General features: G+C 48.0%; 2 gene segments (V, D, J or C); both read left to right on the forward strand.

Annotated features, from left to right (window-relative positions):
• The first annotated feature begins 1210 nt into the window (after positions 1 to 1210).
• Positions 1211 to 7034, forward strand: LOC120392903. The segment is given in 3 exon segments: positions 1211 to 1601; positions 2203 to 2588; positions 6780 to 7034. Coding segments are annotated over 3 exon segments (687 nt in total).
• A 2582-nt stretch (positions 7035 to 9616) lies between these two features.
• LOC120392885 lies at positions 9617 to 10882 on the forward strand. The segment is given in 2 exon segments: positions 9617 to 9905; positions 10296 to 10882. Coding segments are annotated over 2 exon segments (345 nt in total).
• The last annotated feature ends 1663 nt before the right edge of the window (positions 10883 to 12545 follow it).

A 12545-nucleotide genomic window follows, 5' to 3' on the forward strand; every position in this document is an offset into this window, starting at 1 on the left:
TGCTCTTACCCCTCAGTGACCAGCGAGTGGATATTCTGGTGCCGGCAGCTCCCCAGCCCGGGGCCCGACTTCATCACGGAAGGACTCAAAGTCCCGGCTTCCAGCACCGGCCCGGAGGGGACTTTATTTGTAAAGGAGTCGGGGGCTAGAGAGGTTACTCCGTACAGGAGAACATATAGGTGTCTCCGCTGGGATCGACGTGTCCTGTTTGCTCCAATCCAGGATTTTTCCTACTAGTCAATTATGGGGAACGCGATGAGACGCAGCTTTCACTGCAAAGTATGAAACAATCCGAAGCACAAAACTCCCATTCACTCGGATAAAAGCTGGGGACGCCGGTGTTCTGGGAGGAAAATGGTACTATGTAGAAAAGGCAGGTCAGCATCTAAAGAGAAAAGGGGGTGAGGGTGTTGCAGTGAAAAGGACACACACACAAAAAGACAAATGTGGGTGAGGTAACATCAGGGGCGGCTCTAGGATTTCCGCCACCCCAAGTAGGGCGCCACTCCCGCGGCTCCGGTGGACCTCCCTCAGGCCGGCGTGCCTGCGGATGCTCCACCGGAGCCGCGGGACCAGCGGCCCCTCCGCAGGCACGTCTGCAGGAGGTCCACCGGAGCCGCCTGCCGCCCTCCCGCTGGCGCGCTGGGATCTAGAGCCGGCCCTGGGTAACATACGGCATAGATATAAAGCATTTGTCTGTCTATGTGACACCAGGCATTGCCTTGCACCAGTTATAACCACTCTTTTTTCTCTGGAGATTCTGATGTCAAACTATCAGGAGATCCGATTCTGCTAAAATATTTCTCACTAATTTATGCAGAGTAGCTGTAGCCCTGTCGGTAGGTGAGGTAAATATATTCTACTGGACCAACTTCTGTGGGTGAGAGCAGGGCCGCCCTGGGGGGGGGCAAATGGGGCAATTTGCCCCAGGCCCCGAGCCCCGCAGGGCCCCCCACGAGAGTTTTTCGGGGCCCCTGGAGCTGGGTCCTTCACTCGCTCCATGGGCCCCGCAAAACTCTGGAGGGGCCCGGGCTCCCGGAGCGGAAGGACCCCCCGCCTGCGAATTACCGCCGAAGCGGGGGGCCTCCCGCCGCCGAAGACCCCAGGCCCCCTGGGCGGCCCTGAGTTAGAGAGCGGGTCTCGAAAGCTTGTGCAATCACTCACCTTGTCTCCCACTAGTTTAGGCGCTTTGCCACACGGGGGCAGAGTTGAGCTATAAAAACAGACCAATGAGATGACCCGATTCTGTTCCTGCCCTGAGAATTCTCCTGCCAGCCAGCCAACAACCCCCTCCCGCAAACTCTGCCCCTCAGCCGCTCCTACGACAGCACCATCCAGAAGCATTTACAGAGCAGACTCACTCCTGTGAAGTTAGATCCCTGTTAATCAGCTAAAGCGCAGCAACAGCACAGAGATACCAGGTACATTTCTAACGGCACCTTCTAGAGTCTAAAATTCTCGCCTTCTCTAAATTGAAGTAACAAGACCCGAATATATAAATTGATATTGGTTTCGGGATTAGCTCTGTTTCGTCGAAGAATCTTTCAGTCCAAACATGACTCTACCTTGGATCGCAGCTGTGATAATCGTGTCAATTCTAAGTGAGTAAGATTCAATTCCTCAGATTTCTCACATTTTATGACCCTCGTCTATATCCCGTCTTTACAATTCGATCTGTTTCAATGTCTATATTATATAATATATAATGCTTCTATTGTCTAACAGTATCTATTGTTTGTATTATCTCTAAGATCACTTGTTCTCTATTATGTCCCAGTTTAAATATTGTTTTCTATGATATCTGATTGCATCTATGTTTGTGGTGGCTTTGAGTTTCAATGTTCTGTTTCTGTTCTCCCCGAATTAAATCATGTAGCAAGTGTATATATTATATTGATATGGTCTCTCTGTGCATTCCTTACGTTTCTATTATAACTAAGGGAATCTACTATGTTTCTATTTTGATATGTGTAATGTTGCGCTGTTTCAATCTGTTAAGTGCATGTTATCTGGGAGCAAAGGTTCTGGAATTAGGGGTGCTGCCGCATCCAGCGTCTGGAAGTTCTCATAACAACCCAAATACATGGCTTCCGCCTTCAGCACTCCCACCATACAAACTGTCCCAGCACCGCTGTCTGGGAGTGTATCCGCTCCGGTTCTGTTCTATCTCTGAGTGTCTGTTCTGCTCTCTTCCCCCCACAGAAGGCATCTATGGAGCAGACTCAGTGACCCAAACTGAAGGCACCTTTATCATCCCCCAAGGGGACTCAGTGCGTCTGAACTGCACCTATCAATTTTCTCTCGCTGCTAATGTTTATCCCTTCTGGTACGTGCAGTTCCCCAGCCAGCCCCCCAGGCTCTTCCTGCGGGACCTGGGACGCGAGGACTCGGATGAAGGGATCAGAAAAGGGTTCAATGCCACCCACGATAAAAAGCACAATTCCTTCCACCTGTGGAAACCGTCCAGCGAACTGAGCGACTCCGGGACCTATTACTGCGCCGCGAGAGACACAGTGACACGGACCGGCAGGGGAACTGCGCAAAAACCGTGCAGGGGCTGTGCGGAGCAGCGGGGAGGTGGGCACTGGGTCTGGTGCCGACTCGGGGGCAGAACTTGGAACAGAAATCAGGGCATGCTTTAGATCTCTGTTTCCTTCCTTGCCCTAATCCGGAGTGTTTCCTGGTCAGAAATTATGGTGAATGTCAAATGTCATGAATCACTAATTACAATTAGTAAGACCAGGACACATCATAAGAACATAAGAACGTCCATTCTGGGTCAGACCAAAGGTCCATCAAGCCCAGTGTCCTGTCTTCCGACAGTGCCAGATGCCCAAGAGGGAATGAACAGAGCAGGGAATCATCAAGTGATCCATCCCCTGTCGCTCCTTCCCAGCTTCTGGCAAACAGAGGCTAGGGACACCATCCCTGCCCAGCCTGGCTAATAGCCATTGATGGACCTGTCCTCCATGAATCTATCTAACTCCCTTTTGAACCCCATTATAGTATTGGCCTTCACAACACCCTCTGGCAGGGAATTCCAGAGGTTGACAGTGAGTAGCGTGAAAAAATACTTTCTTGTGTTTGTTTTAAATCTGCTACCTATTAATTTTGTTTGGTGGCCCCTTGTTCTTGTATTATGAGAAAGAGTAAATAACACTTCCTTATTTACTTTCTATATACCACTCATGATTTTAGAGAGCTCTATCATATCCTCCCTTAGTTGCCTCTTTTCCAAGCTGAAAAATCCCAGTCTTATTAATCTTGCCTCATATGAAAGCCGTTCCATACCCTAATATTTTTTGTTGCCCATTTCTGAACCTTTTCCAATTCCAATGTATCTTTTTAAAGATGGGACAACCACATCTGCATGCAGTATTCAAGGTGTGGGTGTACCATGGATTTATATAGAGGCAATATATCCCTTTCTTGATGATTCCCAACATTCTGTTCACTTTTTTGACTGCCACTGCACATTGAGTGGATGATTTCAGAGAACAATCCACAATGACTCCAAGATCTCTTTCTTGAGTGGTAACAGCTAATTGAGACCCCATCACTGTATATGTATAGTTCGGATTATGTTTTTCAATGTGCATTACTTTGCATTTATCAACATTGCATTTCATTTGCCATTTTGTTGCCCAGTCACACAGTTTTATGAGATCCTTTTGTGGCGCTTCCCAGTCTCCCTGAGACTTAACTATCTTGACTAGTTTTGTATCATCTGCAAATTTTGCCACCTCACTGTTTACCCCCTTTTCCAGATCATTTATGAATGTGTTAAATGGGACTGGGCCCAGTACAGACCCCTGGGGGACATCACTATTCACCTCTCTCCATTCTGAAAACTGACCATTTATTCCTACCCTTCCCCCCATCTTTTAACCAGTTACCGATCCATGAGAGAACCTTCCCTCTTACCCCATGACATCCTCCCTCTCATGAGCAATTCTGGTGAAAGCTGCCCCTGGGCCAGCCCTGTTCTTCAAGGAAAATGACACCAGACAGTTCAATATCACAAAGACTACACAAATAAAAACACATGAACTCTACCATGATCACGGTGGAGAAATTTAGGTTCTGTAGGAAAACTGGGACTGAGCAGTGAAGGAATCTTCCCCTGCCCAGGCCACATGGACGAATAGATAGAGAGTGAGCCACTCTCTTATGCTCACTCTCTGTGTGAGAATGCCAGTAAAATCAGCCTAAGGAGGCTAAGGTGTAAGAATCTCTGCAGCACCCATTTCCCATTTGTGAACACATTTTGTCCCTTGGGAGCAGTGTGGTGCTAGAAGATCAATAAAACAAGTACTGTAACAAACATTCTTCTGTCCCATGTTCCCTGCATTCCCTGACACCAGCCCGGGCCCTTTGCCCTTCAGGCGCTCCCATTTCTGAGAGTAGCATTGAGAAGGATTTACAGAACAGAGAATAATTCCTGGGAAGCTGGGTTCATGCTGTTCCTGTAGCTCCTGCTCAGAGACACAACATAAATTTTAAAGTACCCTGTATAGGACAGATTTTTTGCCTTCCCTAATTTGGAACTACTAGCCCAGAAGACAAACCAATTCTTGCGGGATTAGAAAATTAGCTCTGTTTAGTCAGAGAATCATTCAATCCACAGATAGCTCCAGTTTGGCTCTCCGCTGTTACTGTCACAGCTATTCTAAATGAGAAATTCTACGTCTCAGCTTTGTTACATTCTATCGAACCATGTCTTCATCCTGCCTACGAAATTTAGTTTGTTTCAAGGCCTAAAATCACGAAGTTCTTATATTATATCCAATTGTAACAGTTATGCTTATACTGTCTATAGATTGCCAATGCTCTATTTCTATTATATCTTCTCATAAATATATTTCAATTATATCTGATTGCATGTGCCGCCTGTACTGTCTCTGAGTTTCAATATTCTCTGTTTATATCCGACTCTACATATTATGTTGCTGTTGTATCTGATTGCACCCTTTTATGCTTGCCAGGTATCTCAGTGCAGACTTTGTTTCACTTGTGTCTTAGTGAAACTACCATTGTATCTGTGTTTATCATGATTTTTGCAGCACTGTTCGTATCTGTTACACTCATTTATTACAGAATCAGAGGTGATACATGGATGTTGTCTCGGAGTGCATCTGTTCTTCCCACGAAAGCTACCAATGGAGCAGACTCAGTGACCCAAACTGAAGGCAGCGTTACCATCTCCTAAGGGGAACCTGTGCATCTGAATTGTGCCAGATTTCTGGGTTTCCTTATCCCTTCTGTCAAGTATCAGAGGAGTAGCCATATTAGTCTGGATCTGTAAAAAGCGACAAAGAGTCCTTTGGTACCTTGTAGACTAAGAGACTTTTTGGAGCATAAGCTTTCGTGGGTGAATAATCACTTCGTCAGAGTATGCATCTGACGAAGTGAGTATTCACCCATGAAAGCTTATGCTCCAAAACGTCTGTTAGTCTATAAGATACCACAGGACTCTTTGTTGCTTTATTCCTTCTGGTACCTGCAATTCCCCAGCCAGCCTCCCGGGCTCTTCCTGAACAGACATCTGTCTCATCCGATGCACACACTTGTGCTCTCGGTCTTTTCCTTCTTTTCCCTAATCTGGAGTGTTACCATCTCAGAAATGATGGTGAATGTCATGAATCACCAAGTAAGGTAAAATCAGTGAAGACCAGAACACATCAACCCTCTCATGAGCAGCTCTGGTGAAAGCTGTTCCCAGCCCCGTTCTTGAAGGAAAGTGTAACCAGACAGTTCAAGATCACTAAATCGAAACCAGTAAACATAGGAATCCAAGCATGGCGGCAGTGGCTGTCCACCTTCCCAGACTACTGTACCCATTTTAGAAGTCTGATTTGTCTCGTGTACCCCAAATTTCACCTCACTTAAAAGCTACTTACAAAATCAGACATAAAATACAAAAGTGTTACAGCATGCAATTGCTTAAATATTGCTTAGTTTCTCATATACATAGACAGTCTTTAGAAGACCATCCTCACCTCTTGCATCAGAAAAATGCTCACTATCTCTGTGAGAAACGCTGCTTTACTGGCAAAGGTGTAAGATCTGCTGCAACCACTTCCCCATTTGTGATCACATTGTACCACGCGGGGGCGCTGTGGTGCTAGGTAAACAATAGAAGTAACCACATTTTTCTGTCCCCTGCCCTCTGCCCTCTCCTGACACCAGCCTGGCCCCCTTTGCCCGTCAGACTTTTTAATTTCTGACAGTACCATTGAGAGCGGTTTATAGAGCAGAGAGAATCACTCTTGAGTAGATGGGTTCATGCTGTTCCCACAACTGACAGCTCCTGCTCAGAGATAGAACATTAGTTGTAAGGCACCTTTTATAGGACATAATTCTTGCCTTTTCTAAATGAGGGGTACTAGCCAAGAAGACAAATCAATTCTTGCCGGATTAGGAAATTAACTCTCTTTAGTCAAAGACTCGTTCAACTCAAGGATGCCTCCAATTTGGCTCTCCGCTGTTACAATCACACCTATTCTAAGTAACCCTAACCCTAACAGTCTACTTCTCGGTTCGATAGAATGTGACAAAGCTATGTGTTTATCCTGACTTCACGATTTAAATTTGTTTCAATGCCCGTGATCACGATCACGAAGTGCCTATATTATATCCGATTGTATCTATTATGTTTGTATTGTCTATAAGGGTCATTGCTTTCTATTATCCGAGTATAATAATAACAAGGGGACCCAGTGCTTCTTAACTGCACATATCAGATTTCTGGATTTCCTTACCTCTTCTGGTACGTGCAGTTCCCCAGCCAGCCCCCCAGGCTCTTCCTGAGGGACCCGGGACAGGAGGACTCGGATGAAGGGATCAGAAAAGGGTTTGATGCCACCCACGCTAAAAAGGACAAATCCTTCCAGCTGTGGAAACCATCCGGCGAAGTGAGTGACTCCGGGATCTATTACTGCGCCGGGAGAGACTTGACACGCACCGGTAGGGGAGCTGAGCAAAAACTGCCCAAGGGCTGTGTGGAGCAGCAGGGATGCGGGCACCGGGGTTGACGCAGGGGGCAAAAGAGGAGAGGTCTGAAAACACTGAAATTGGAAACGATATATAAATTCACTCTCACACACGAATACAACCCCCCCCACACACACCTCTTTAGATCTCTGTCTTTTTTCTTTTCCCACAATCCAGTGCTGCCATTTCTGAAAGGATGGTGACTGTCATGAATCACGAAGTAAGGTGAACTCAGGAAAGACAAAAACATGAACCTCCAACCAGGGGCGGCTCTAGGCACCAGCAAAACAAGCTGGTGCCTAGGGCGGCAAAATCTAGGGGGCGTCCCCTGCGGTCGGGCGGGGGGGCGGCAGGCTGGGCCGGCGGACCTGCCACAGTCATGCCTGCGGGAGGTTCACCGGAGCCCCGGGACGACCGGACCTGCCGCAGGCATGACTGGGCCGTCATGGCTGCGGCAGGTCGACCGGAGCCCGGGACGAGTGGACCTGCCGCAGGCATGACTGCGGAGGGGGCGCTCGTCCCGCGGCTCGGCTGGACCTCCCGCAGGCATGACTGCGGCAGGTCCACTCGTCCCGGGCTCCGGTTGACCGGAGCCGCGGGAAGAAGGGACCCGCCGCAGGACCGGGGAAGGGCGGCGCAGCGCACCGCGCTGCTTGGGGCAGCGTGATTTCTAGAGCCGCCCCTGCCTCCAACTCTGGTTGGCAGAGCTGCCCCAGCTCTGCCATTTAAGGAAGGTGCAACCAGACGGTTCAATGTCACTGACACTGAACAAACAAACACAGAAGCTCCAGGGCCCTTGCAAGGATGTTTTGTGTCCTAGGTGAAACTTCCACCTTGCGCCCTCCCCATGAGCTCCCGCCCTGAGGTGCCCCCCTTGCAGCAGCTCTCATCCCCCACCCTCCGCCCTGAGGCACCCCCGCCCCAGCTCACGCCTGCTCCGCGCACCAGCATGAGCATCCCAGTACAGCTGTAGCTGCTTCACTTCTCCCCCATCCCAGGCTTGAGGAGCCTAAGCTGATTGGCGCCAGAAAGCCTGGGAGGCGGGAGAAGTGAAGCAGCTCACTCCTGCCCCACCTCTTTCCGGAGCACGCCTTGGCTGCTTCACTTCTCCTGCCTCCCAGGTATGCCCTGCCAATCAGCATAGGAACAGCCAGGGCGTGCTCCGGGAGGAGGGGCAGGGATGAGCTGGGGGGCTGCCCCCCTTACTTGCTGCAGGAGGCCGTGCTCCCCTGCCGCAGCTCCCTCCGCCTAAATACCGGAGGCTACCGGGGCTGCCAAAGATCCAGCCGCTGCAGTCGCTGCGTTAGAAAATGGCGCCTCCCCGAAATCCTAGTGCCCTAGGCAACCGCCTAGGTTGCCTAAATGGTTGCACTAGCCCTGAGAAGCTCTACCAAGTGGAAAACTTCATATATTATAGGAGAAGAACTGGTACTCTGCAGTTCAGAAATCTTCCCCTGTCCAGTATAAACAGACAGACATACAGTCTTTAGAAGACCTTCCTCACCTCTTGCATCAGAAAAATACTCACTATCTGTTTTGAAAACTAACGTTTGGTTTACTGGCAAAGGTGTAAGAAAATCTGCTGCACCATGTTCGATTTGTGACCACATTTTGCCGCTGGGGACCATGTGCTGTTAAATAACCAATATAAGTAACAGCGTTCTTCTGTCCCCTGCTCTCTGCCCTCCCCTGACACCAACCAAGCTCCCTTTACCCTTCAGACTCTCCCATTCCTGGCAGTACCATTAATGAGTATTTACAGAGCAGAGAGAATCACCCCTGCGAACCTGGGTTCATGATACTCTGACAGCTTCTGCAACATTCATTTTAAGGCACCTTTTATAGGACAGAGTTCTTGCCTTCCCTAAATTGGAGCTACAGGCCAAGAAGATAAATCAATTCTTTAGGGATTGAGAAATTAGTTCTGTTTAGTCAAAGAACCATTCAATCCAAGGACGGCTCCAACTTGGCTCTCCGCTGTTATATAGTCACAGCTATAGTGAGTAACATTCTCTGTCTCAAGGCTTGTCTACACTACCAAGTTTTGTCAATGAAACTAATGCCGACATGAAAAAATCGACAAAAGCTAAACTCCGAAAAGACACAAACATGAGAGAGATTCTATCAAACAAACAAGGAAACAAAATATAAACTATAAAACCCGAACCGTAACCCCCAAGTTTCACCTCACTTAAAATCTACTTGCTTACAAAAAACAGATATAAAAACACAAACGTGTCACAGAACAGTGTTACCAAAAAATTACGGACTTTCTCATTGTTACCATATAATGATGAAATAAATTAATTGGAATATAAATATCGCACTGACATTTCCGTGTTTCGAGCAGTATAAACAAGTTGTTGTCTGTATGAATTTTTAGTTTGTACTGAATTCGCCAGTGCTTTTTATGTAGCCTCTTGTAAAACTAGGCAACTCTCCAGATGAGTTGATGTAACCCCTGGGAGATCTCTGCAGTACCCCTGGTCGTGACCCACCGCCGTAAATTGTAAGCACTAAAATTTTTTTTCAACCAGTGCCTATTCATAGCCCCCAGGTGGCGATGTTTTCCCTGAGTATATAATACAGTCTCGACAGAGTATTTGCACGTCTATGAGCCCTCTTCCACTGTGCCTTCACCCCTTCCGCCCCAAGTCTCCTGTCTCTGACAGCAGCAGCAGCCAGCCTGTACAGACCAGAGCCAGTCCGTTCTCTGCTATTCAGCCCCTTGGAAGCTCCAGCCCAGAGCCACAAGAGAAGCTTCTAAGGCGTCACGCAGGGGGTGAAGTTTCTTCTCTTCCCTCCCAGCTGCAAAGAGCAATTAATCCTGCTGGAGGCTGAGACCCAGATCCCCTGAACCTCCGTTATGGCTTCAGGTTGGATCGCAGCTGCGTTAACAGCCTCGGTGCTAAGTGAGTGTGAAGATTTCGTGTCACCGCCCTTGCTAGGTTGTTGTGTAGATCCTAGTCCCTAGCCCTGACCGGACAGTTGAACCAGGGAGCAAGTACAGAAGACTGAAATCAGCTGATTTGAATGTGTTTTTCCACCTGGTAGCCGGCGTGGTGAGCAGATGAGAGGTACCTGGGCTGCGGGGGGCGAGATGCGTATTTATTGCCACAGGATTTTAGACTTTGCATAGGCCTGCAATTAAATGTCCTTTGCCCCCAGCTGTCCGAAAAAAAGTCTCTCTCGCTCTTTTTGAAAGCACCAATGGGATTCACACAGAAAGGAGGCGGGCAGGAAGAAGGGAATTGACTCCTAAAGCGCTTGAGATTAATTCTCTTTCCTTCTTTCTTTCCGAGGTGCCCTGGGCAGAGCGGAGATCAATCAGCCCCTCTCCGCAGAGGCGGTGGAGGGAGAGAAATTGACCCTCTCTTGCAATCACCCTAATGTGACCACCGAGAAGATAATGTGGTACCGCCACGTCCCCAGTCAGGCGCCGCGGCTTTTGGCAGGTGGATTCAGGGGCGAAACTCCCGGCCCCGAAGCGGGCGGCACTTTATACATCGCTCAGGACAAAGCTTCCAGTGTCTTTGAGTTCCGCAGGGTGCGGCTGGCGGACGCAGCGGTGTATTACTGTGCTCTGAGCGACACAGCGTGACAGCCAGAGGCGGCCCCCACGCAGTATCCCACCCCAGCACAGAACAGAGGACAGCAGCGTCTCTTGGCTGGGCGAGCTAAGGAGAGAGAGTTTCTTCCGTATGGTGAAGCATGAAAAAAGATCCGCTCCTTTCAGGGTCTAAGCAGAGGGGAGGGGATTACAACTTCTTTCTTGTCCAGTGAACAAAGAGAAACACCAGCTGTCTGCAATTTCTGTCTTTCAGACACAGCCAACTTTCTGTCTGAAGTGATTGGTTTTTTTTTAAAATAAAACCTTCCCATCACCATATTATCGGAGCTTCTGAATGATTCAGGCAAACCGTGTAAACCCTTTAAACTCCCATATTAGTTAACTCAGAATTCCGTACAAACACACAAAGTTCTGAGGTAACATCAGACAGAACCGTTGGGAAATCTATAAGAAGGAGAGTCTCCTCTCTGAGTCGTGTATGACATTTCCCCTTTCAGTTCATTCCTTTGCCCACAAGGGGACGCTGCTGTATCACCTGACAGGCAGTGTTGCGTCCAGGATATTATGGAGTCCTGGTGGGGGTGAGGTGATATCTTCTACTAGAACAACTTTTGCAGGTGAGAGAGACCATATCTGGAGCTCACCTGAAGGAGAGCTCCGTGTAAGCTCGAAAGCTTGTGTCTCTCACCAGCAGAAGTTGGTCCAGTAGAAGATATCACCTCACTGCATCTTGTCTCGCCAGTATCAATTGATAATTGTCTATCAGGCTACAATACTGCCTCACACTGCTAGGAAGCAGCACTATTCCTCATCTTTCTACACAAACTGGCGTTACCTTATCTACCGAAATACTCTCAGTATACTCTGTTAAAGCTTACCCCAAGTTCCACTGAGCCTGTTGTACCTTGGTGGGTGAGGGAGAATCTTTTACTGGACTAACTTCAGTTGGTGAGAGAGACAATCTTTCCAGTATGATGGATTGACCAGCAGAAATCATTGCAGCAGATGCATTCTATTTAGACTCATTTAGAATCATAGAATTCAAGATCAGAAGGGACCATTATGATCATCTAGTCTGACCTCCTGCAAGATGCAGGCCACATAAGCCGATCCACCCACTCCTTAGCAAGTGAACCCTGCCCCATGCTTCGGAGGTTTCACTGTTATTACTAACAATAACGTGTTATTTGAATTACCAGAGCACCATGGACCATAGCCCCACGGTGCTAGGCTTTCTCCAGACAGAACAAACATACGGTCTCTGCCCTCAGAGAGTTTACAGTCCAAGAGACAAGTGGATACAGATAGACAGAGCAGGAGCACAACACGAGAGAGACATATTGGTCAGCATGATAAAGAGTGGTCTCCGCAGACGGTCCATAGCCTACCCCTTGCCAAGTTTTCTGTAGGCAGCCCAGCACAGCAGAGTTTACAGGAGGGGTTGGAAAGACAACAATGAAGCAGTTTGTGGATGTATTTGTGGAGATATCCCCAGAGGGAGGGATGGAATCTTAGAAAGCTTAAAGATACTGATTTTAGATCAAGACATACAGGTTCATAGAAGGAAGGCATGAGGGATACACCCCACACTGACAAATTACATAGCCATCAATAACTGTAGTAAGAGGAGGCCCTGAGATATAAACCTTGGTATCAGAGGCCTGGTATGAGGCCTAAGACATGAATTAAAGGAATGGTCAAGACTTTGCTAACATAAAGCAAAGTTAAGCTGTGAGCCAGAGGCAGACCCTGCTCACAGAAGCTGGCAAGGAAAGGGCTGATGTTGTATAAACATATATCCATATAGTGTATTGAATACCAGAACTATAAACACAGTACCAGGACACTTTGATACTGGAACATTCCACAGATAACAAGGAACAAGCTGACCCATCCCAATGACAGAGCTAGGTTCTTAAGTAGCTAAGGCGGCTTCTGAAAATGTTACTCTTAAACTGATTTGATTCCCAGACTAAAGACG

The sequence above is a fragment of the Mauremys reevesii genome, unplaced genomic scaffold (genome assembly GCF_016161935.1).
Source record: "Mauremys reevesii isolate NIE-2019 unplaced genomic scaffold, ASM1616193v1 Contig121, whole genome shotgun sequence".
NCBI classification, from domain to species: Eukaryota; Metazoa; Chordata; order Testudines; family Geoemydidae; genus Mauremys; species Mauremys reevesii.